Consider the following 24,386-nt stretch of genomic DNA (forward strand, 5'->3'; position numbering starts at 1 on the left):
CCTCTAGATACCTCATTAGCATGGAGAACTCTGTTCTGATCTATGTGACCATAGGTCATGTTCCTATACAGGGAGTGTGGTCACATGACAGGGACCTGGTCAGGAGCAGGTGAAGCTCCTATTGTCCTCTCAGAGGTTCCTGGGCTTCCAAACTTCTTCACCTTACCAAGTTTCCTGTAAGGCCCACTGCCCCACCACTCCTTTTCTTTTTATAAAGGAGAGGTGTCACTGGAACGACTGTCTCTTATGTTATTTGTAGTGAAAATTCCGGTTGGGGTGGGGTGTAAGCATCAAGTTAAAACACAACATAAGCCAGAGGGGTAAGGAGGGGTGGGAGCTAATAAGACAAGGGGTTATTGAACCAATTACTTGTTCAGTGCATTGAAACTGAAAGTGAGTTTGTACAGTCTGTGAGGATATTAACCGGTTTTAAACAACATTTGATTTATCTACATAAACATAATGTTTTCCTTACTATCATGCAAATTTCCCCAAGTGTGGTAGCCATTTGGCTTTAGCAAGAGTTTATCTGTCACTGGAAGGTCCCAAGGATATCCATGACTGTGTGTCTCAGAACTCTTTAGTCAGATGCTGTGTCTGGACAAAGGCAGCTTTATTGACGCAGGCAGGTCTGAAGAGATGTCTGGTCAGTCTCCACTGGCCTGCGGCAGCGGCACTGTCTCTCTCCCTTTTGTAGAGATAAGCCTGTAGAGTAATCACAACAGGGGAGCAGAACCCCAGCAGGGGGATGTCTACACAGGGTGGGTAGTGTATATGCTCAGTTTGCTTGGGACCACATCATGGTCGGTTGTTATGGTCCTAGGAAAAAAGCAAGGGTATTTGAGGAATTTAGTACTGGAAGGCAGGAGTTACCTGTGGGGAGTTACCTGTGTTATATAAAGGGAAGCCATGGGAAGAACTGAAAATTCATCTGATTTAGTTGGTTGAGAAAGAAAATATGTTAATTATGTATCTGGGATAGGCAGTAACAGCTTGTCTGTAAAAGGAAATTGGTTGTTAATTAAGGATTAAATAATGGTTATTAATGTAGTTGGTTTGACCTATGGGAGTATATTAAATATGATTTTTACAGTTTAAAAGAAATTTTAGGACAATTAAGGTTTAGAACGCACCAATATTGTTTCAGGTGTTCCTGTTAGGGAGAAAAGTAAACATTTAAATAAAGAGCGTGAAAATTTTAGGTTAAGGGTTTGAGGTGTGTTTTTTTATTTGTTTGGTTGGTTGGTTTTGGCTGTTTTCCAATTCTCATTAGCAGGATCCTATCTACTGTCCTTGCTTGGCAGGCTACTTTGGCTAGGTGGAGGGTAGGGGCCTGCTCTGCCATGCCATGGCTGTGGCTGTGGCCGTGGTTGTCTGCTCTAGCAGGCAGGTCCCTTTTTCTCCGTGTTTTTCCTTGGCTAGTATTGCTAGAAGGCAGGTGGTAGAGGGGTGTTTTTTGTACACCCTAAAAGTAGAGTGGAAAGAAACATAGCATAGAAATGTGGTGGCACCATATCAGCAGTGTCGGAAGGAATAACGAACAGCAGGCATTGAAGGAGGTTTTTTTGTTTTTTTGTTTTTTGTTTTTTTCTTTTTTCTTTTTCTTTTTTTCGGAGCTGGGGACCTGGAAGGAGTTTTTGTTAATAGTCCATTGGACTGTCTGGATTTAGACGGGGTTCAGTGCAGTAGCTACGCCCGAAAACATAGGTGGGAAGAAGACAGTGTCTGTCCTTAGAGTGGGAAGGCCTGGGTCTTTGGAACTAGTGCCAGGTGTTGCCCATGGGCTTCGTTTCATCTGGAGTTCCAAAGTTAGTCTGCCCGGGTTACCAGCTGGGATATGCATCAGCTGAGTATGTCCCACCCACACTGTAGGTGCCAGATGTGATTTCACCTCTGGGATGTGGGAACATTGCAGACAAAACGCAATGATGTTATATTGCATTTACCCTATGCCCTCTGTTGGATGATGGACTTGAGGAAAAATGCCAATACACCACTCAGGGAGTGGAAAAACACAGCTAAAGATGTGGGACTCCCGGGCGTCCAGTTGCCACTGGAAACCATGCAGAGCTGGAACAGAGGATCGGTGGTCCATGGGTCTGCAAAGAGGCACCTGATGCCGGGGGCTTCCAAACTCCTGGACATCCAAATGCCACTGAGTCTTGAGGAGTTGAGAATGAAGGGGGCCTGGGGGTTGAGGACAAGCCTGGGGCTGGGGTGCGGTTGGGGGTGGGGGCGATGGAGAACTCCTGCTTAACTCATCAGTGGCAAGTCTGGGAGATCAGAGGGGTCTTTTGCAGAAGGCGTCCTCCATGCTCCTTACGGCAGATCTTGAGACAGTCCTTGGTTCCAAACTGTTCATTTGGAACTGTTCGTGCACACCACCTCACCACGGTAGACCAGAATTAAATACCTTTTACAGGAAGGAATGTCTAGGAAGGAAGCTTATTGGCCAAAACCTCAGGGACTCTAGATACCTCATTAGCATGAAGAACTCTGTTCTGATTTATGTGACCATAGGTCATGTTCCTATACAGGGAGTGTGGTCACGTGACAGGAAGCTGGTAGGAAGCAGATGAAGCTCCTACTGTCCTCTCGGAGATTCTGGGGCTTCCAAACTGCTCAACCTTACCAAGTTTCCTGGCAGGGTCCACTGCCCCACATGTTTGCATCAATTTTTCCAAAATAAAATAGACTTGGATTCTGATTACAATCCATGAACTGCTTGCTTCTTACAACAAGACATCCTACAGGTAAAAGTCACAGGAGCCACCAAAGTACATTTGTTTACATTTACAATAACACATATCTGTTTATATTTACAATAACACATAACATATCTGGAAGGAAAGATCGGGTGCATGAGAATAAATATGTATTTTTAGTAAGTTTATCACTAGACATACCTTTCAGATAAAAAGCTCTTGAGATGATTTACATTCTGACAAGACTCTAAGCTGCCATCGGCTGACGAAGAAAGTTCCTCTGACTTCGGGCTGGCTGTATCACTCAAACTGGCCTCAGTTACAGATGGAATCTTTAAGTATTTTCTTCCTAATTCTGTCTGCCGAATATCCGTCAATATAACTCTGGGTATCCTGCCACATAAAATAACAAACACTGTACTGTACTAGAGTTTTCATGTAGGGGAGGAGAAAAAGAAAAAAAGGTACCCCATAAAGTTGAATTTTCCAATATTGTCACCTTAGTGCAAGTAAGCTCTATTAGAATTATAACATTCAGGATTCAATGCATGAATACTCAAAACTTGTTTCTTACAAATTATAGGACAGATTATTAGCATGAGACCATAATGTCTTTAACTTTACTAACAGATGCTATAAGCAGTACTTATAATTTAACTAATTTGTCTCAAAAGTGCCTTTTTCTTTTCCAGTATTTATTAAAAACACATATCACCACAAACCAATCCATGACATTTATATTTTTATTTAAGAGCAAGATCCTTGATAAGTAACTAGACACTCACCAAATGACAAATGCTTCATCCAACAAGAAAGAAAACATTCAGATTACATCCACGATAACTCTAGATCCCACAAATGCGACAGCATACATACTTATGGTAATGCTTATGTCCACACAGTAATAGCATCGGTGAGTGAGCCAACAGGTTAAAGTATATAGTGAAAGTAGCACAACAGGTTAAAGGTCTAGAAATTTACAGTGTATTTTTAAATACTTAAACTTTCTAAACTGGTAGACCTCTCAGGTCTTCAGGCCATTGCCCTAGTCCTAAAGTTCTTTTAAGGTCCCACATTTTATGTGTATGGAATATAGTTCCCTTAAATTAAGGCTGAGAAGAGGGGAAGACCACCACCTGGTACACTCCAATTTAGAGACGGCCAAGCAGAGGTAGTTTTCATTAATGTTGTATCTTAGTTAATGCAACACTTTAAGAAAAATATTGATCTGGGTGTGGTGACACATGCCTATAATTCCAACACTTGAGAAGCAAAGAGATTTCTGGGAGTTCTAGAATAGCCTAGTCTATACAGTTAGACCTGTCTCAGGAAAAAAAAAAAAGCAGAGAAAGAAAAAGTTGAAAGTAAAACAGAAATATATTTAAGTTATCACCAGATTTTTCCAAGGAAATACATTAGTGCACATAGAATTTTATTTACTTAATAAAACAAAAGACCCTGATACACTAAACTGATAACTCAACTTGAGAATCAGTAAGGTGCTACCCATTATTCAAAAAGTGAATCCAAAAGTTTTAGGCTATACAAAGAAGTTTGGGGGCACATAAAAGATATATCAAAGAAAAAAATGCCACTGTTCCTTAGTTTAAATACCTGACAATGGCATAATGTACAGGTGGCTTCAAGTGTTCACTTCCTAAAATAAACATTGTTTCCTAAATAAAGGGGTTGTGTACAAAATATTTTAGTCCTAAACAATTCTGGAGAAGATAAACTGAGAAAAAAATCAGCAAGGAGAGGGCATATTGCTCAGACTTTTCTTTTGAATAATAAATGATTGCCCAATGTCTTGAGCTTGTCTGGAGCCCCAGCATGGGAGCACAGCTGCTCGTAACCCCTGGGCTGCACATGTCACCTCACCAGTTCACAGCTACTGCGGGAGAACAAGTTGGCAGCTCCAGGATGGACGCATATGGAGTGGGGAGGAAGTAAGAGAGCAGCTACCTAGCCAGCCAGATCCACCCAATCAACTCTGGGGATCGATGGGACAAGTGTTGTAGGCCCTCACATCCCATCCTCATGCTATCATCTACACTGGGAGAGTTGGAAGAAGGAAAAAAATCAAAAAGGGAAACCGAAAACTTCAAAAGATAAAGAAATGTAAGCTGAATACGAAATATAAGTCAGATAAACTCAAACTTCTTTCCTGGAACAGGAAAACCAAAATTCAAACAAAAATTATTTGAAGCTGCACTCCTTAAGGTGCCACAGACCTCTCCAATGCTGTTGAAGAGTTCAAGGCATATCCCAACATGTCCCTAATACTTTACTCTTCAACTAGAAAACACTCTGTGACTGGGTGGAAAATGACAGAATTAAATGAAAAAATAAATAGAATACCAAAGGTTAATGAAGTAATTAATGTATAAAATAACACAGTAAAGTCCAATTCCTATTTTACTGCAGGAGGAAAAAGAAACCATTATGGTTGAGGAGGATGAAAAGGTAAAGAGAGACACACGGCACGGGAATTATGAGCACAGGCTGTAGGCGCTCACCACGAGTAACGCCTGCTTTAGGAGAGTTACTCACCATAATTTGTTTCTGAGCACTGATCACCTTAGCTCTACTATGGGAAGAGTACCTATGTCCCATAGTGAGAATTAAATGACAATAAACAAACAGATTTAAAGCAATTAGCACAATTGCTAGCCTGTACTATATCCAAAGTAAATGCAAGCTTGATTGAAATTCATATTACTGGAGTCTTGCTCTATGCCAATTTTGGTAACTATTAGACTCTGCAATCTAGTTGAAAATCCAACCTTCTGAAAAGTAATTATAACTACACACCTACCAATGACTATGGTCTTATACTCAGCTCTTTAGAAATGACAGCCATTGTCTCATTCTTCTATCAGGTACATCCGTACCTGATACCACTTGGGATACTTTGGGAGCCAAGCGTTGTTTGATGTCATTACAGAATACAGACCTATGAGGTGTCCATGTCCACTGGGGAGAGACGTCTTAGAACTACAAGTGTGTGTTCAGAGTCTCAGTAGTATGCTGCTATGCTGCTATCCTCAGCTACCTTGTATCTCAGAAGTTCTCAAGCTTTACAGTCTATCCCAATCCAGAATCCAGAAAGGAGAGTGAACATGTCATATACTATATCCGATTAGTTTTCCTAAACACGTAAATGTTACTGGTAAATAATATGAAGTAACTATAAAATTACACTTCAGAATATCAAAAAATATACCAAACCAAAGCAGAAATGAATCCGGGAAAACAAGACAACAAAACTGTGTTGGAAAAGCTGTGCCTTTTCTCACGGCTCCATTGTAGGCTTATCCTCTCAGAATGTCTGTTACAATTTTGGGAAGCAGGGGCTGGAGAGATGGCTCAGTGGTTAAGAGCACTGGCTGCTCTTCCAGAGATCCTGAGTTCAGTTCCCAGCAGCCAGCCACATGGTGGCTCACAACCATCTGTAATGAGACCTGATGCCCTCTTCTAGTGTGTCTGAAGACAGCTACAGTGTACTCATATACAATAAATAAATAAATACATAAATGAATGAATAAATAAATAAATAGGAATAAAATTATAGCAAGGTAAGAATAAGGTACAAATATGGGGAGACATTGAAAAAGTAATGTATATAATTATACAAGTCATCTCAAAAGCCATTTCTAATAAAGTATATTACAAACTTGTAATCATACCTCTTTTTTTTTTTTCTTCCTTTTTCTTTTTTTCGGAGCTGGGGACCGAAACCAGGGCCTTGCGGTTGCTAGGCAAGCGCTCTACCACTGAGCTAAATCCCCAACCCCAATCATACCTCTTAATATAGCTGCAATATAGGAAGTTGCAATACTAATCCACTTTCATTTTTGTGAAATTCACATTAATATCATCCCAAAAGTATAGTATGTTACATTTTTTTTTTTGGTTCTTTTTTTCAGAGCTGGGGACCGAACCCAGGGCCTTACACTTCCTAGGCAAGCGCTCTACCACTGAGCTAAATCCCCAACCCCAGTATGCTACATTTTTAATAAGGATATCATAAATCCACTCATCTCCCTGATGACATAATTCAAACTACACCTTCTAAATCAACATCTTAAAGTATGAAAGAATTGTTAGTTTTTCCTTTTTATTTTCTTCTTTTATTTTTTTTTATATTTTTTTATTTTCTTCTTTTAAAACATCTATTTTTTATTTATTTACTTATTTATTTGTTATATGCGTGTACGTACAAAAGCAGAGGTACGGAGGTCAGAAGACAACCTTCAGTCTTCCATTGTGAATTACAGAGTTAAACAGGATTACAGGATGCCAAGCTTGCACACAAAGTGCTTTTACCCCTTGGCCATCTCACTGGCCCATAACTTTAAGAGATCCACAGATTTCCTTTTTGCTCTTTGTGTGCACATGTACAGGTATGTATGTGTGCAGGAATGTGTATGTGTTCTTGTGTAGATGGATGCATGTTGGGGGAGAATGTGTACACATGTGAACGTGTGTGCATGTAGAAGACAGAGAACAACTGTAGGTAGATGTTGGTCCTCGGGAGCTGCACGCATTATCTTTTGGACAAAGACTCCATGTGGGGCCTAGGGCTTGCCCAGTAAGCTAGGTTGGCTGGTCAGTGAGCCCAGTGTTTCTCCTATTTGCACCTCCCCAGCACTGGGACGCAGACCCACACCACTACATCCTGCTTTTTACATGTGATCAAAATCAAGATCTCACGCTCTCCCAGCACTTTAATAAGCTGTGTCCATAGCCCTACAATTCACAGGTTTCTTTTTCCTTTTATAAAACTAAAATTGAGATGAACAAATTGTCACTCAACTAGAATAATACTGGCCTAAAGAAATCATAAAATAACCACAGTATTTGGAATACATTGTATTTTTGTTTCAAATGTATAATTTAAGAGAAATAATAAATATACCATTTAGATAAATTCCAAGTATAAATTCATTAAAAGAATATGAATCCTGTATCCTGTGCTTGACTACTAACTGCTGCTGCCAATAAATGAAAGCAGGAATAAGTTTATCCTCTATGTGTATCCCACTCAGCTCCTGCTGACCAAGGCTTATAAACGTCTAGAAATTTTCACCCAGGAAAATAAATGTGAACTGCATGTGGAAATGAGCACTACCATAAAAGACATGCACTAACATGTCCTTTAGAGAGAGTCAAGCACACTGGGGATTAGGGATGGTCCACGTCTATACTCCCAAAACTAGGGAGGCACAGGTAGGGGGATCTCTGTGACTGTTAGGCCACCCTGGTCTCCAGAGTGAGTTTCAAGACAGCCAACACTACACAGAGAAACTCTGTCTCAAAAAAAGGGGGGGACAGGGGGCAGGGAGAAGAGAGAATCAAACAATTAAGGAATCAAATTTAAAACAAGCTCCACTTGTTTTATTTTTTAAATACCTGCTAGTTTCACATTCCTACAATTCCTGACTCCATTCTTATTACATTATATAGTTGATTTGACCCATGTGTTTCTATTTGTCCTGTTAGTCTTACCCAGGAGTCAATGAGATAAACTGTCCTCACATAAAAAGGCAAGGTAGTTGGTTCACTACTCCTAGATACCAGAAAGAAAAGTAAGATTTCTAACAAAACGTCATTTCAGTACTCAAATAAGGAATTTTGTTTACTTAAAAAGTTAAACTTTAGGACAAAATTTAAAGGCAAAAGTAAATTTTTATCTGCTGGGTGAAAATAAAAATAAGGCAAAGGTCTCATGTCAAACTTCAGGAAGCCCAAAGGGGACACAAACCTCCTGCTGGAAATAGCAAGTCTCAGAACACATTCATCCAAGCCATGCACAAAGAGTTCTCCCATTTCCTTATTTGGGGCTTGGAATCTCTTTTCTAAGCTGTCATCAAAATTACAGAGCCAAAAATTCATTCTAATAGAGAAGGATATGTATCAATAAAAGTCTGAAGTTGTTCCTCCAGTAGGTAAGAAGTAACTACTTCTTCTTTTCAGCAAATACTTATCATTTAATATATGCCTAATACTGTACTAGCAAAAAGGAATAAAGTTACTGTGAAGGACACATATAAAGAAGCTAAAAGCCACAATATGTGTGCTGTAATAGGCTGTTGAACAGGATGAAGGGGGTTTCAGGTGAGGGTCAAGGATGGATGAGATCAGTATTTAGAAACAGCAGAAATCAGTAAAAAGGTGAAGAGGAGATTGCTTACAAGATAAAAAGAAGAAAATGAAACAGTGCATGGCTTTCAGTGAGATATAAACAGTTTCCCAAGAACAATATAAATATGGAGGGACAGACACAGACAAGACAGTCAATGGATCACTCATTTGGCATTTGTATGCCAAACTGCAGAGTCATAACTTTACCTTGAAGGTTTCAAGGATCCAGACAGATATAAACTAGTGAGTAACAAGTTACATGTGACCTTTAAATGTAAGGAATGGCTTAATAAGAAAAAGTTCATTCTGGGGAAGCCAGAACAAGTTACTAGTATATTAATAAAGACACTAAGTTATTGGGGCCTACACTGGAGTGCTGGCAATAAAGGTGAAACATTATCTCAATAAAGATTTAATTTAAAACCAAAATAACTAGAAACAGTAAATGATGAGATGTAAGGGAAGAAAATAAAAGGGAGTTACAGCCATTCCCAAGTTCTAATTTACAGAGCTTAGTATATGAGAGAACCAGTTACTCAGACAGCAAGGGCACACAAATATAAAAATGAGTTAAGAATAAAGATTGTACTTGAAACAAGTCTGAGTTTAGTCAATCTAGACTTCAGCTGAATGCCAGGAACTAGAGAAGAAGGGAGAGGGGGAGAAGGAGAAAGGGAGAGAGAAGTAGTGTCTTTTTTAAAGATTTATTTATTTATGTAATTTATGCATGTGAGTGCTATAGCTGCATGTATGCTTGCATGACAAAAGAGGACATTAGATCCTATTATGGACAGTTATGAACCACCATGTGGTGCTGGGAACTGACCTCTGTGGTGCTCAGGACTTCTGAAAGAGGAGTCAGCACCATTAACCACTGAGTCATCTGTCTAGCTCAATAACTAGAGTCTTAATGGAACTTGTTATATTGAAACGTCATGAACACATAATGTAGCTGGTAACAATACTTGGGAAAAACTCTTCTTCAGAAAAAAATGGAACATATACTGTTGTGGAAAATGACCGGGAAGGGACTAACGATTTTGTTGTCATCTGGAAGAGAATTCAAACTTCCTTCTAAAATAGTCAGACCCATTAAGGTTACTCCTCTAACTAGCCCTTACATATCAGCACTGTTAAGAGTAGTTTTCAGGTATCTCAAAAAGATCAGTGCTAGAAATCAAAACATTAAGAGAAAATCAATGTAGACATATGCCAAGCTATCTGTCTCCTATTTTGGAAGGCAAAATTTCTATCAAGCATTATTTACTCCAGCAGTCTCAGGAAACATTTATCTTTTACAAGAAGTATTCATTTTAAATATTTATGTTATTGTTTTATGGATATGAGTGTTTTGCCTGCATGTATGTCTGTGCAACATGTTCATGCCTGGTGTCCACTGAGTCCAGAAGAGGAAGTTACAGCCAATTAGGAGCCACTACACGGGTGCTGGGAATCCAGCGAAGGACCTCTGAAAGAACTGCCAGTGCTTTTAAGCACTGAGCACATCTTTCTAGGCCTAAATGTCCTTTATTTAACTGGTGTCTTTATGTGTGTGAAAGAGAGGGAGGGAGGGAGGGAGGGAGAGAGAGAGGACAGAGAGAGATTTATGCTTGTATGTTTTAAGAAAGTACCATTTTTACTTTTAAAAATAACTCCTTAAAGTTAGTAGATTATCTGGATCGTGGCTTAAAGTATTTACTATCATCCAAAAACAGACCATAGAGGCAATCAGATCTTTGTGAGTTCAAAGTCAGCCTGGTATCCATGAAGAGTTCCAGGCCAAGGGTTACAAAGTGAGTAAATGTTGAGGAAATTAAGAAAAAAAGGAATGAATGATGGGAGGGAAAGAGGGAGGGAGGGAGGGAGAGGGAGGGAAAAGGAAAGGGAGGAATTCCTAATTATAGACTATGATATCAAAGCACTACCATGGTAAGGGGAAAGTTATTCTGACTCTAAACAATTTACCAATCCTAAAAAAAAAAATTGAGCTAAAACTATAAATGAAAATATGTGCATTAATGGGGGGGGAGGATGGGGAGGGGAACACCCATAGAGAAGGGGAGGGGGATGTGGACCCGGAAACCGGGAAAGGGAATAACAATCAAAATGTAAATAAGAAAAAAAATGTAAATAAGAAATACCCAATTTAATAAAGATAAAAAAAGATGTGTATTACACTACTATATTGCAGATTACAAATTCCTACAACTAGTTCCTTCTTTTTAGCACCAAACCTCACATTCAGTTTCTAAAAACAGGAGGCTGGAGATGCAGCTCAGTGGGCAAGAGCACTTGCTGCTCCTGTGGATCACTTTAGTTCCCAGCACCCACATGGTAGACCACATTATCTGGAACTCCATTCTAAGAGAGCTGACACTTTCTTCTGATGTCTATGGGCATATACACATATATGTAAATAAAAACAAATAACCTTTTTATCAAAAAATGCAGAATTTTGTCTTATTTTTAAAATTAAGCTGAATATTTACTATTTAAAATGTGAAAGCAAAATTTTTTTTACTTTTTTTTATTGGATATTTTCTTTATTTACATTTCAAATGTTATCCCCTTTCCGGGTTTCCCCTCTGGAAACCCCCTATCCCATCCCCCCTCTCTCTGCTTCTTTCTATGAGGATGATTCCCCATCCACCACCCAGTCCCCACCCTGGCATTCCCCTACACTGGGGCATCAAGCCTTCACAGGACCAAGGGCCTCTGTGAAAGCAATATTTTAATAGCATTAAAATCAATGTCTATATTGAATCAATATGTAAGAACTATGAGAAACTCACAAAGTCAAAAGTAGTGAGGATCCAGATTAAATTATGTTTAAAATATATGCTAAGATTTTAAAAAAAGAAAGTAAAAGGAGACCATAGTGGTGAGGAGCTCTAGAGAGAGGAGTGATAGACTAAGAGTGCTATGAAAGGGGAAATGGGGAAAATCGGGGGCCCTTTCTCTGGTGGAGGAGATAGCAATACAGAAGAAAAGGCAGGAGAGGGAAATGACACTATGAATATTTCTAAAAGTCATAGGGAGTCACATTCCCTGTGCGAATTTTATGCTTACTCAGAATTACATATATGTGAGTCTATGTATATGTGTACTTACATATAGTTTTGTTTACTCAAAATTACATATATATGTATACATATATAATTATATGTGTGTGAATATATACTAAATATAGTGCATTGATATATAATTACTTATGAAGTGAAAACTTAAGGGTTCTTTCAAAAGTTGATTAGATGGTGTTTTGCTGGGGCAAACACGTGAAGGAACATTTTGCTGAAGCAGACACAGGAGAGAGGATGTTCTGCTAAAGCAAGCATGTTAAAGAACACATGATGTTTGGAGGGTATAATAGGACTCCTCGGAGTGATGGAGACAGAGCTTGGCTTGCTGGTACCGCTAGCCATGAAACGCTTGTGGGTCTCGCATCGTCACTGATCTTCACTCCCCTGAGAGAGACACAGCTGAGAACTTCTCCTGGTGTTCCTGTTGGACCTTCCTGCTGACTAGAGCAGGCTGAGGCCTGGCTGTCTCTGCTAGGTCCTGCCACCATTGCTGCTAACCCGACTCTCCTGAACTGGACTGCTAGTTTATCCATGAGGTGTTTGTGAGTGAATCGAGCTGCCGCTGCCTGCTAACCTATGAACTGAACTGAAAATTTCCAGAAAACACAGACAGGAGTTGCTCCAAAGAACTTTTCTCAACAAGTCCACTTCCCCTGTGTCCTTTCTTTTCCACTACCTCTGGTGCATGGTGGGTTACAAGGGAGGTTAGTGTTTAAGAACCATCATTAAGAACAGGATTTGAAAAAAATTAAAGTTACAAATATATATATCAATTAAAATTATACTTCTTGGGGGTGATAATGTTCCCCCCAAGAGCCAAGACTAACGAAACCTCCAGTACCAGGCATGGGAAACTGCCTTCAAGCTGTTGGTCAGGAGGGTCCAAGAGACTCCCAAAACAATATAAGCTACTGTCAGCTGCCCTTGGCTGCCTTCCAGAACTTGAAGGGAAGACCCTGCTGCTGAAGACACCACACACTTGAGACACACGACTTGGAGAAATCCAGCTGGATATGGCCTGAAAGCCTCCTCCCTGAAAACCAGTTCTCATAGTATCTGAAGGTTCTGTGCAAACTGCCAAGGGGTAAAAGCAACAGTCCTCCCAGATGTAACCTGTGAAACATAACGATGACCATATGGGATGATTTCCCCAAGGGTACAACAGTGGCACTGACATCTCGGGTGTAAACAGCAGCCACCTAACTGGGCTTAAGACTCACTCAGTAGGAGGAAATTCATGTCTAAAACCATAAACCTAGGCAACCAGCTATGGCTGGTTAAGTCATGGAACTTACTACTGCCATTTATGCAAACTATCATAATCTCTAACCGCATCCTTAATAACTTGTCTTTATAGCCTTATGGATAAATGTGGTTCTCATCCCTAGTCAAAGAAGCTTCCTTTTACAGAAGATAGAGACCATTTCAGAAAGCCAAAAATGGTCAAAATGCAGAGAACAACTGACCGTCAAGTACTTAGCCCCAGCTGATACATCACAATACAACCCTACACCGAAGGCTCAAGGAACATCACAGAAGAGAAGCAGAAATACTGTAAGAGCCACAGAACCAGACCTTCTGCTACAGGACAGCACCTTCTCCATACGACAGGGAAGCATCAGTAATACAATCTCAGCAACACAGGTTCCTAACCCTGACTAATCTGAACAATGACACTCACAGGTGCCATGCCAACACAGCAGAGGTGCTCACTCTTAGGTAATGAGTGACTGCTGAGAGAGGAGACTCCGTCATGGTTATCTCTAAAAACAAATCCATGCAAGCACACTAAAAGGACTCAGCATGTTGAATCTGTAAATGTATCCATAAATAAACATATATATGTATGCATATTTGCAGCAATAATGATTAAAGAAAAGAAGCTATGAATTTGAGAGGGAGTAGGTAAAACCTGAGTATTTGGAGGAAGTAAAATGAAGGGGGGAAATGATGTAAACAGAACATATGTAAAATAAAAAATTAAGTAAAAGGTAAAAATTAAAAAACAAACATTAATATGCACATATATGTTGTGGTTTGCCCTGGAGTTATCTGTATTTTGATGCTAATTCCACTGCCCCAAGGACAGCTGCCTAGTCACATACTCAGAACTCAAGTGACTTCACCAGAACATTCTCCCCATTGAATTTGTAAAGTACAGGTGAGGGGCAGGTACAGGATAGAAGGAGGCCTGCCATTGGAGGAGAAGGAAGGATGGGCAGAAGAGAAGTCTGAAGGAAGAGGAGGAGACTAGAGGAAAAAGGAGAGATAGGAGGAGGAGAGGGTGAGAAGCCATGGCAGGTGATAAGATTCTGCTCTGTGTATTTACAGGTTCTTATTAATGTTTTAAGGGATGGATGGTACCGGGCTTTGTATGTTTAAGTGGGCAATTATATCTTATCATTTGGGTCAAAGATTATTGTGTTGTGTGTTCTTTTATGTGGGGGTTTGAGTGTAGGAAAGTGTGTGGCGGCAAGAGACAGTGGGCCGCTGAGGAGTGGGGATGTGTTTCCGCCAAGATATTTAGCAGATATCTTGGAACACTATGGTGCCAGAGCTAGCGGGGTAAAAGGCAACAATACCTATTTTATTTTTATATTTTTACAACAACATATATATTTGAATATGTATACACATTAGGTTTTATATCATAAATCCTAACAATATACATTTATCAATCATAAAGCAAGTGGAATAAAGAGCATTCTAATCCTGTGTCAGAGCCATGATCTAACTGAAGGCCAGGTGGAAGGCTCTGAGGTCTGCTCTAGCGGAACACTTGTGTGCACTCGTCTTTACTATCATTTCCAACTATTTCATTATTAAGACTGTGGGATTTATTATTTCACATGTAGTAAAATCAAAAGCATGGAACAAAATCAATACTAAGTAACGTACCTTTCAGATAAATTAAGGCTTTGGTGAAGAGGATCTAATCTTTGACATGTCTCTATGCTGTCAACAGATGTCGAAGGCAATGAGTCTGATTGCACCTTGCTGGTATCACATAACTTAGCATCATTTCTAGGCAGGGTCTTTCTGAATTCTCGTCCTAAGTCCGTCCATAGAACATTCGTCAACATAACTTTGAGATGCCTGTTATATACACAAATAATTAATACACATGATTCTAAATGTTATATAATACATGCATTTGTTACAAACCTTAATAAGTGAGTTTCTCCTACTTTGAGAAAACATTAAACAGTGTAAGTAAAAACACAAATATCTAGCCATTCTCAATGACACATTAAAAAGTAAAGCCTACTTCACTTACACTAGGATTTTCTTCAAAATTCTATCAGACAAACTATAACCATCCTCGAAAATACGTATAGTTGTTGAATTCCTAGCAACTCACACTTTCCCACAGTTAGTGGACAGTGCATATGCCTCTGCAGCTCTCATCACAGAAGCAACCACTTAATGCAAATTAGTTTTGCTTTAGCATGTAGGAATTTAGAAAATATATTAAAACTAAGAGAACATGACACTTATTTCACCTTATTTCTAACATGGATAAGCAAACATTTATATATAATGTAACAACCGTGGGGGGCTCTGCAAATACAAGGGCTGGCAGAGGAAGCTCTTCATGAAGCAAGAGAACCTGGTTCGATCAACTTAGTCCACGCTAGTTCACTTCTAGACTCCGGCTCCAAGTAGTTTATTTTAGCCATATTTAAGCATAGCACAAGCTTGAAGAAAAGTATCCTGATGATAATTAATCCAATCCAATGTATACAACAAAGCTTAAGACATGCCTACAGTGAAACTCTTTACAAAGTACACACAGCCTCTTCCATAAAGCTGGGTTTTGTTGACTCAGGAACAATGCCCAAGATAAGGGTCTATGAGAGTGACTAAGGAGAATGATTCAGGTGAAGCCTGGCCCCATAGATAGCAAAAGACCACCAGATTATAAACTACCATCCCCAGCGCTCTGGGTGGAAAACAGGTAAACATCTTCCTCTGAAGATACAAGCCTGTATATCCCCAGTGCCTATCTGTGAGGACAAGGACCTCACTGCCCTCAGCAAATATCAACAGAAAGCCTGACACATACAAGCAGCTTCCAGTTTTAGCTTCATCATATTTGTGCATTTATTCATGTCAATATATTCTTTCTTGCTGACATTATCTGTAAACTACTTTCAGTCCTCAAGCCATTGAATACAATTTCTACAGGGGTGTAAACAGGCTACCACACAGACTTTAAACAATGTCAAATAAGGAATGGCTAAAATGTTAATCATACGTGTTTAATCAGAAGAGTCTACTTTATGACATAAGAAGCACTTTTAGACATCTTAACAAATACAACAATATTAAGAAACAGAAAACAAAATGTTCATGTATTTTCAAAATTAAACAAGAAATTTCCCAATGACTTAAAAAAAATCTCTTTGTAGCAGCTCCTTAATGATAGAACACTAGACAGTTTCAAGGGGAAATGGTACAATTCCTAGGAGAACATCCATGAAAACATGTTACATTAATAAAAATATTATGGTATAAAGAATACAGAAATGAGTTAAAACCTTTAAGTTGGTAATAGTATGTTCAACAAATATTTACAGAAAATCTTCTAACAAAACAACTACACTAGTAGGATCTAGAGACAGGCATATCAGCAAACGGTAAATGATTGAGGAATTTTTATTCCAGAAAATAATTCAAACCATCACCTAAGGTACTATGATGCGAGATAACAGGAAGGAGAACAGATCTTGTCATTTCTTCTGAAACAAGAAGAGTTTTACTATGGCTATGACTGTTTAGTTTGGACAGTGATATCCCCCAGGGTCTCATGTGTTTAAACACCGCTGCTGTGCAAGGCTATAGGCCCTGGCTTACACGGGGCACAGGAGTCGGCTTTAAAGGCTACAGCCTGACTTTTCATCCCTGTTCTTTGCTTCTAGGTTCAGCAACTTTGTGAGTAACCTGGCAGCTGCCATGTAGCTGTCCCTCATTCCTGTCCCACCAAGATGGACTCTGAAAACAGGAGCTGAAAATAAACCTTCCCTCCTTCAGTTGTTAATAACCTTTAAGATAAAGTGTTAAAGAATGCTAGCCCTCTACCAAAGAAATGGACAGAAACTGAAAAAAATTACAAGCAAAACCATAAATGTTCTGATATGAATAATGTCTGTGCAAGGAAATTAAATTATCTATCCAAATGTCTAAGTGAAAGGGAACTATGTCCAGGACAGGACTGTGCAATCAGTACATGATGGACTCTATGACAACAAGACCTCAGTAAGGAACTAAGCTAAAGGCCTCATGTCACATTTTGGCAAAGAATCGGGCTGGATTTTCTCTATGTCCTGAAACCTGGAGTAAGGATGAATTTAAAAGTAATGTATTATTCTGTTTGGCAGCAGAAATGTCAAGACAAGCCAGTGTTCTGGTTATGTATTCAGTATATGATTACTACTGACTTCATATTAAATCTACCCTGAGCAAGATCAACCAAGATGAATATGGGACCAAGAATGAATATGAAGTTACAGATAAGCCTGCTGAGAAAGCAGCTGTTATTAAAACAGTAACGTGAGTAAAACAAACAAATGAAAGCCTAGCGCTCTGCACAGGGAGGTGCAAAGAGGGCAAGAGCCCACACATGGAAAGCTCTAGTGAAAATGCAATTCATTTTAAATAAAGGAGCCTAAACTCAAAATGCCACTCAAGAAACTGCTTGCTCAAAAATAGCTGCCTAGGTAAGGATACATAAACCTCAGCCCCGAATCAACACACAAAGTACTCCAACTCTGGTTCAAACCTCCAGGCTTCATCTCAAACTGGCACCACTTACCACCTATATTGGTTTTGCAGGCTTGAGAGATGTTAAGACTGCCAGGCACTGTGAAGCAGGGGAGGGATCCCTGCAAGGAATCCTGACAGGTCATGCATAAAGTTTGAAAGTGAAGCCTACACTGTCATGAAGACCCCAGGATGCTGGAGATGTCACCATGCAAAACCTACTAAGGGAAGCTGAAGACACAGAAGACAGCCAGTTCAAGACAGAGGCTCTGTACAGTAACGGGAGCAGATCTGGAGGGTGGGTCTGCCCAAACCCTCTCTTTGATAGTGAGATGAACCCAACAGGAACCCCTGATGCCAGACATAGAACTACAACAGCTGTCATCCACCCTGCTAGGTTTCACACATGATTTGATCTGATCCTTCCTTGCTGTGACACCATCCTGTAGGGAATGGAATGTTTATTCTGTTCCATTGTATACTGATCAATGAAATTTGGTTATGACTTTACAGGGACTTAGTCTCAGAAGAAATTTTGGACTTTAGAATGAAGATGGGACAGTTGGAGGTCACGGGGATATTTAGTAATGAACCCAATGCATTTCGAATTATGAGGTGAAAATGAGATAGCAAGAGTTAGGAGTGGAATGGTGATTAATAATGACATGCCTTGGATTTATTTTTTGTGTGCAAGTGTTTTGTTCACATGTGTGTCTGAAGAAGGCATTAGATCCTCTGGAACTGGAGTGACGGGTTGCTATGAGCCACCATGTAGGTGCTGGGAATTGAACCTGAGTCCTCTGCAAGAACAAGTGCCTTAACTGCTGAGCCATCTCTCCAGCCAGTACAGTGATGTGTCTGAGGGTCAAGTTTCCAAGATGTGGAATTGTAATGGTTAAACTTCATTGTCAACTTGACTGGGTTTGAAATTCCCATGGAAACATGGTTCTAGCTATAGTTACAAGGCTGCTTCCAGAAAGATTTCACTGAGAAGGGAAGACCACTCTGACTGTGGGTGCTACCATGCCATGGGCTGGAATCCAGGACAGAATGAAAAGGAGAAAGTGAACTGAACACCTCATATCTCTGTTGGTGCTTCTCCACCAAGGATTCAGTTTTATAACACTCATGCTCCCATGCTACCTAGCCTTACCTGCCATACCAGACTCTGGGGTGGTTTGTCCCTGTAGGTACACATGCTTGCTTACTCCTCAGTTGAACTGCTGGGAAGGATTAAGAAGTGTATCCATGTTGGAGAAAGAGTGTCATTGAGGGTAGGCTCTGAGGTCTGAAAAGCCCATGTTATATCCAGTGTCTCCCTCTTTCTTCTTTCTATCTGCCTGCTGCCTGAGTATCAGGATATAAAGCTCCCAGCTACTTTTCCAGCAACAGAACACTAAGATCACTTTCTGAAACCATGGGCCAAAATAAACCCTTCCTTCCTCCAGTTGCTTCTTATCAGGTAATTGGTCATATCAAGAGAATAGTAACAAATATAATTTCAAAATTCTCATGGAAGGAAAAAACTGAATAGGCAAAGAAATTTCGAGTAAAAAGAACAAAACTTAAGATATCACAATGCCTGATTTCAAAATATATAAGATGTACTAAGCCACAGTAACCAAAATAACACCGGTATTATCATAAAAACAGAGAGATCGATGGAACCGAATACAGTCTATAACTAAACACATCCATCTACAGAGAACTGATTTTCAACAAAGGCATTAAAAACTAACATTAGAGAAAGGACATCCTCTTCAATAAACTGTCCTGAGAAAACTGAATATATAAATGTAGATAATTTCAAGTTGTCTCCAATTTCCCATGGCATACAAACAAAATCAAACTTAAAATAGATAAAAGATCTAAATGTAAGGCCTCGAGATGAGTAATTAGTGTACTACAAGAAAACATTTCAAACATTGCTACTTTCAAATTTCCAGATAGAACCTGAAAGGCAAAAGAAACTAAAGTGAAAACTGAGAAGCCTTTATCCCAACAGACGAATTCTTTTTTTTTTCTTTTTTTTTTTATTCACTTGAGTATTTCTTTTTTTTTTTTTTTTTTTTTTATTAACTTGAGTATTTCTTATATACATTTCAAGTGTTATTCCCTTTCCCGGTTTCCGGGCAAAATCCCCCTCCCCCCTCCCCTTCCTTATGGGTGTTCCCCTCCCAACCCTCCCCCCATTGCCGCCCTCCCCCCATAGTCTAGTTCACTGGGGGTTCAGTCTTAGCAGGACCCAGGGCTTCCCCTTCCACTGGTGCTCTTACTAGGATATTCATTGCTACCTATGGGGTCAGAGTCCAGGGTCAGTCCATATATAGTCTTTAGGTAGTGGCTTAGTCCCTGGAAGCTCTGGTTGCTTGACATTGTTGTACTTTTGGGGTCTCGAGCCCCTTCAAGCTCTTCCAGTTCTTTCTCTGATTCCTTCAACGGGGGACCTATTCTCAGCTCAGTGGTTTGCTGCTGGCATTCGCCTCTGTATTTGCTGTATTCTGGCTGTGTCTCTCAGGAGCGATCTACATCCGGCTCCTGTCGGTCTGCACTTCTTTGCTTCATCCATCTTGTCCAATTGGGTGGCTGTATATGTATGGGCCACCTGTGGGGCAGGCTCTGAATGGGTGTTCCTTCAGTCTCTGTTTTAATCTTTGCCTCTCCCTTCCCAGCCAAGGGTATTCTTTTTCCTCATTTAAAGAAGGAGTGAAGCATTCACATTTTGATCATCCGTCTTGAGTTTCGTTTGTTCTAGGGATCTAGGGTAATTCAAGCATTTGGGCTAATAGCCACTTATCAATGAGTGCATACCATGTATGTCTTTCTGTGATTGGGTTAGCTCACTCAGGATGATATTTTCCAGTTCCAACCATTTGCCTACGAATTTCATAGACTCGTTGTTTTTGATAGCTGAGTAATATTCCATTGTGTAGATGTACCACATTTTCTGTATCCATTCCTCTGTTGAAGGGCATCTCGGTTCTTTCCATTTTCTGGCTATTATAAATAAGGCTGCGATGAACATAGTGGAGCACGTGTCTCTTTTATATGTTGAGGCATCTTTTGGGTATATGCCCAAGAGAGGTATAGCTGGATCCTCAGGCAGTTCAATGTCCAATTTTCTGAGGAACCTCCAGACTGATTTCCAGAATGGTTTTACCAGTCTGCAATCCCACCAACAGTGGAGGAGTGTTCCTCTTTCTCCACATCCTCGCCAGCATCTGCTGTCACCTGAGTTTTTGATCTTAGCCATTCTCACTGGTGTGAGGTGAAATCTCAGGGTTGTTTTGATTTGCATTTCCCTTATGACTAAAGATGTTGAACATTTCTTTAGGTGTTTCTCAGCCATTCGGCATTCCTCAGCTGTGAATTCTTTGTTTAGCTCTGAACCCCATTTTTTAATAGGGTTATTTGTTTCCCTGCGGTCTAACTTCTTGAGTTCTTTGTATATTTTGGATATAAGGCCTCTATCTGTTGTAGGATTGGTAAAGATCTTTTCCCAATCTGTTGGTTGCCATTTTGTCCTAACCACCGTGTCCTTTGCCTTACAGAAGCTTTGCAGTTTTATGAGATCCCATTTGTCGATTCTTGATCTTAGAGCATAAGCCATTGGTGTTTTGTTCAGGAAATTTTTTCCAGTGCCCATGTGTTCCAGATGCTTCCCTAGTTTTTCTTCTATTAGTTTGAGTGTGTCTGGTTTGATGTGGAGGTCCTTGATCCACTTGGACGTAAGATTTGTACAGGGTGATAAGCATGGATCGATCTGCATTCTTCTACATGTTGACCTCCAGTTGAACCAGCACCATTTGCTGAAAATGCTATCTTTTTTCCATTGGATGGTTTTGGCTCCTTTGTCAAAAATCAAGTGCCCATAGGTGTGTGGGTTCATTTCTGGGTCTTCAATTCTGTTCCATTGGTCTATCTGTCTGTCTCTGTACCAATACCATGCAGTTTTTATCACTATTGCTCTGTAATACTGCTTGAGTTCAGGGATAGTGATTCCCCCTGAAGTCCTTTTATTGTTGAGGATAGCTTTAGCTATCCTCAGACGAATTCTTATAGTGCTGAAGGTGCTGTGCTCCTTACTGAAAAAGAAAAGTAGTTACCAATCCTACCCAATCAGCCTATCCAACTGTATCAACCCCAAGGCTTATAATAATACCCAACCTAGCAAGACACTGGTACAAGACTGGCACTCTGTCGTGGGAGTAATGTATCACTTTCTGGGTAGACTTAAGATGGAAGTCATACCTGGACACTGTTACTGGGGCCAAGAATTTGTGGTTAGACAGGACGTACGCACTAGGGAAAAACCTACTAGTATTCTGTTAACTGGACACAGGACTAAAACAATTCCTAAGGACTTACACCATACACATAGATTAGTGCATCTCTCAAGCCTCATCTGAGAAGTTCTTTTAGCAATAGATGGTGATTATAAAGAGACTCGCCACTGTTGCCGTGCAGAAATTAAGACCTGTGCAAGCTCAAGCCAGACAAATTCCAGTATGGAGATGGTAGGGGATCATGAAGTCTCATCCCCAGTTAAAGAGTTACTGGCAACTGATAGCTGCTGGGAGAGGGGGCTCAGTTTTCTTTAAGGGTGTGGCCTTTGGTAAGTCAAAGGCACTCCAGGGCATAGCGACACATCCAAGATTACACAGACATTACTAATTTAACTTTTTAAAGACTGAGGCCACACAGTTGGGTGAGTATAGAGGAAGGGTAGACCTGGTAGGAGCTAGAGGAGGAGGTGATTAGTCAAAATACATTCTTCTCAAAGAATTAATAAAAATGTCTAAATAACTAAAAGAAAAACACGAGAAAGTGAATACAGTAAGATGAAAATATTAATAAAGACAGAAAAAGAACTATAAACAAACCCTACAGCTTAAAAATATATCAACTAGAAGGATGCGGTGGTCCTCACCTTTAATCCCAATGCTCAGAAAGCAGAGGCAGATAGATCTCTTGTGAGTTCTAGGCTAGCCTGGTCTACCTATTAAGTGCCAGGGCTCTGTGTGAGGCCTTATCTTAAAAAAAAAAAGGGGGGATTAACTAGAATTTTGAAGTTTTTGAGTCCACTAGAGAAATATATGAATTGTGGTTGTCCTAAAAGAAGAAGAAGGCAGAGTGGATATCTGAGAAAATAATGGCTGAAATAAACAAGTGAGTATAGACATCCAAGACTCATTATTCAATATGGTGGACTGAGAGAGCCACATCTAGGCAGACTTATAATCAGTTTTCAAATGGACATGGTGGTGAAAATATGAAACACATGATGTCTCTTTCTAAGCTTGTTATCAAATTTATCAGAAACCAGGGTTGAGAATGCAATGGATCCACATGCATACACTATGCCAGAAACATAGGCAAATATGTTTCTACCTTTCTCTAATGTGAGCCTTTACTGGATGACAATAAATCCACAAGGCTGAGTGGTTTCATTGGCAGCAATTTGCCAGATAATTCCACTTTTGTAGTCTGGCTGAGGTGAATACAATCTTACTTCCTAATATTAACTACTAATTAATTAGCACTAATTAGTAATTAATGTTAGTGACTGCCACTTAATTATTTTCATACAACACATCACACGGTACACTATAGATAGATAAGTCTATATAGACATAAGTCTATATAGTACATATGTGGTTTACACAATGAATGAAGAGGCTAAAAGAGGCTGCCGAAGAGTTCAAAGGCTTGAGAAATGAACTGAGAAGAGATATATTAATAGAGTAAGGAATCAAAACCAGTACCAAGAATGGGTTGCTGCAGTGAGGGCAGTAGTGGGAGGGTAGCTGGGGACACACCTGAGTGAAATGAAGGGACTAGTTCTGGCAAGAAGATGAAGGTGCACCCCCTCTCCTGAAGAAGACCTTTGACTCTGTAGACAACAGGGTCCTGTCAGAAGTGGATTTTGAAGAGCGGTTTGCTGAGCTGCCCGAGTTTAGACCAGAGGAGGTGCTGCCCTCACTGGCCCTACAGTCTCTGGCCACCTTGCCTCAGGCTATCCTTGGCTCCTACCGAAAGAAGAGGAAGAATTCCACAGAACAGTTCGACCTGAACTCGGCATCTGAGGACCCCACTTCACCCAAGCACAAGATGGTCCAGCTTTAGTTCAGAGTCCAACACCCCCAAGAGTGCCAAGTGCAAAGGGGACATCTTTACCGTAGACTGCACAGGTAGTGAAATGGAGGATGTGCTTGGGGAGCTGAAGTAGGTGCCCTACTCATCACTGTGGTGCACCCTTGACTAACAGCAGGCCCTGGTCATGCAGCTCTTCCAGGACCATGGCTTCTTCCCATCAGCCCAGGCCATAGCAGCCTTCAAGGCCGCTATGACATTTTTCCATCCAAGGTGTGTCTGCAATTAAAGATCTGAGAGGTTCGCCAGGAGATCGTGCAGGCCACTCCCACAGAGCAGCCCTCTGGGCTGAAGCCCCCTCCCTGGATCACCCCCTACTGGCATGGCTGCTACTCCTGTCCCCACTCCCAGCCCAGCTGGGGGCCCTGACCCCACCTCTCCAGGCTCCAACTCTGGCATTGCCAAAGTTGCCCCACAACTGCCTCCACCCCCCACCCCCTCCCCAACACCCCTCAAGCCTGGGCCTGGACAGCCTGACTGGGAGGAGGCTACCCAACCCTCACCCTTCCCTCTGACCCTTCCACAGCTGCCACAGGCA

The 24,386-nt window shown here is 40.5% G+C and overlaps 1 protein-coding gene across 5 annotated transcripts in view; it reads right to left on the bottom strand.

Annotated features, from left to right (window-relative positions):
• Senp7 (SUMO specific peptidase 7) overlaps positions 1 to 24,386 on the bottom strand; it is a 160,413-nt gene that overhangs the window by 74,505 nt on the left and 61,522 nt on the right. For 2 of the 5 annotated variants that reach the window (NM_001105888.2, XM_006248244.5), the window contains 2 exons: positions 14,831 to 15,028; positions 2,907 to 3,098 (listed from right to left, as the gene is read on the bottom strand). The exons of 1 other annotated variant lie outside the window; for it this stretch is intronic. In NM_001105888.2, the coding sequence (NP_001099358.1) occupies positions 2,907 to 3,098; positions 14,831 to 15,028 (390 nt within the window). The remainder of the gene's footprint in view (positions 1 to 2,906; positions 3,099 to 14,830; positions 15,029 to 24,386) is intronic. 2 more of the 5 variants (XM_017597931.3, XM_006248247.5) reach the window with 2 other exon arrangements.

The sequence above is a fragment of the Rattus norvegicus genome, chromosome 11 (genome assembly GCF_036323735.1).
Source record: "Rattus norvegicus strain BN/NHsdMcwi chromosome 11, GRCr8, whole genome shotgun sequence".
Lineage (NCBI taxonomy): Eukaryota > Metazoa > Chordata > Mammalia > Rodentia > Muridae > Rattus > Rattus norvegicus.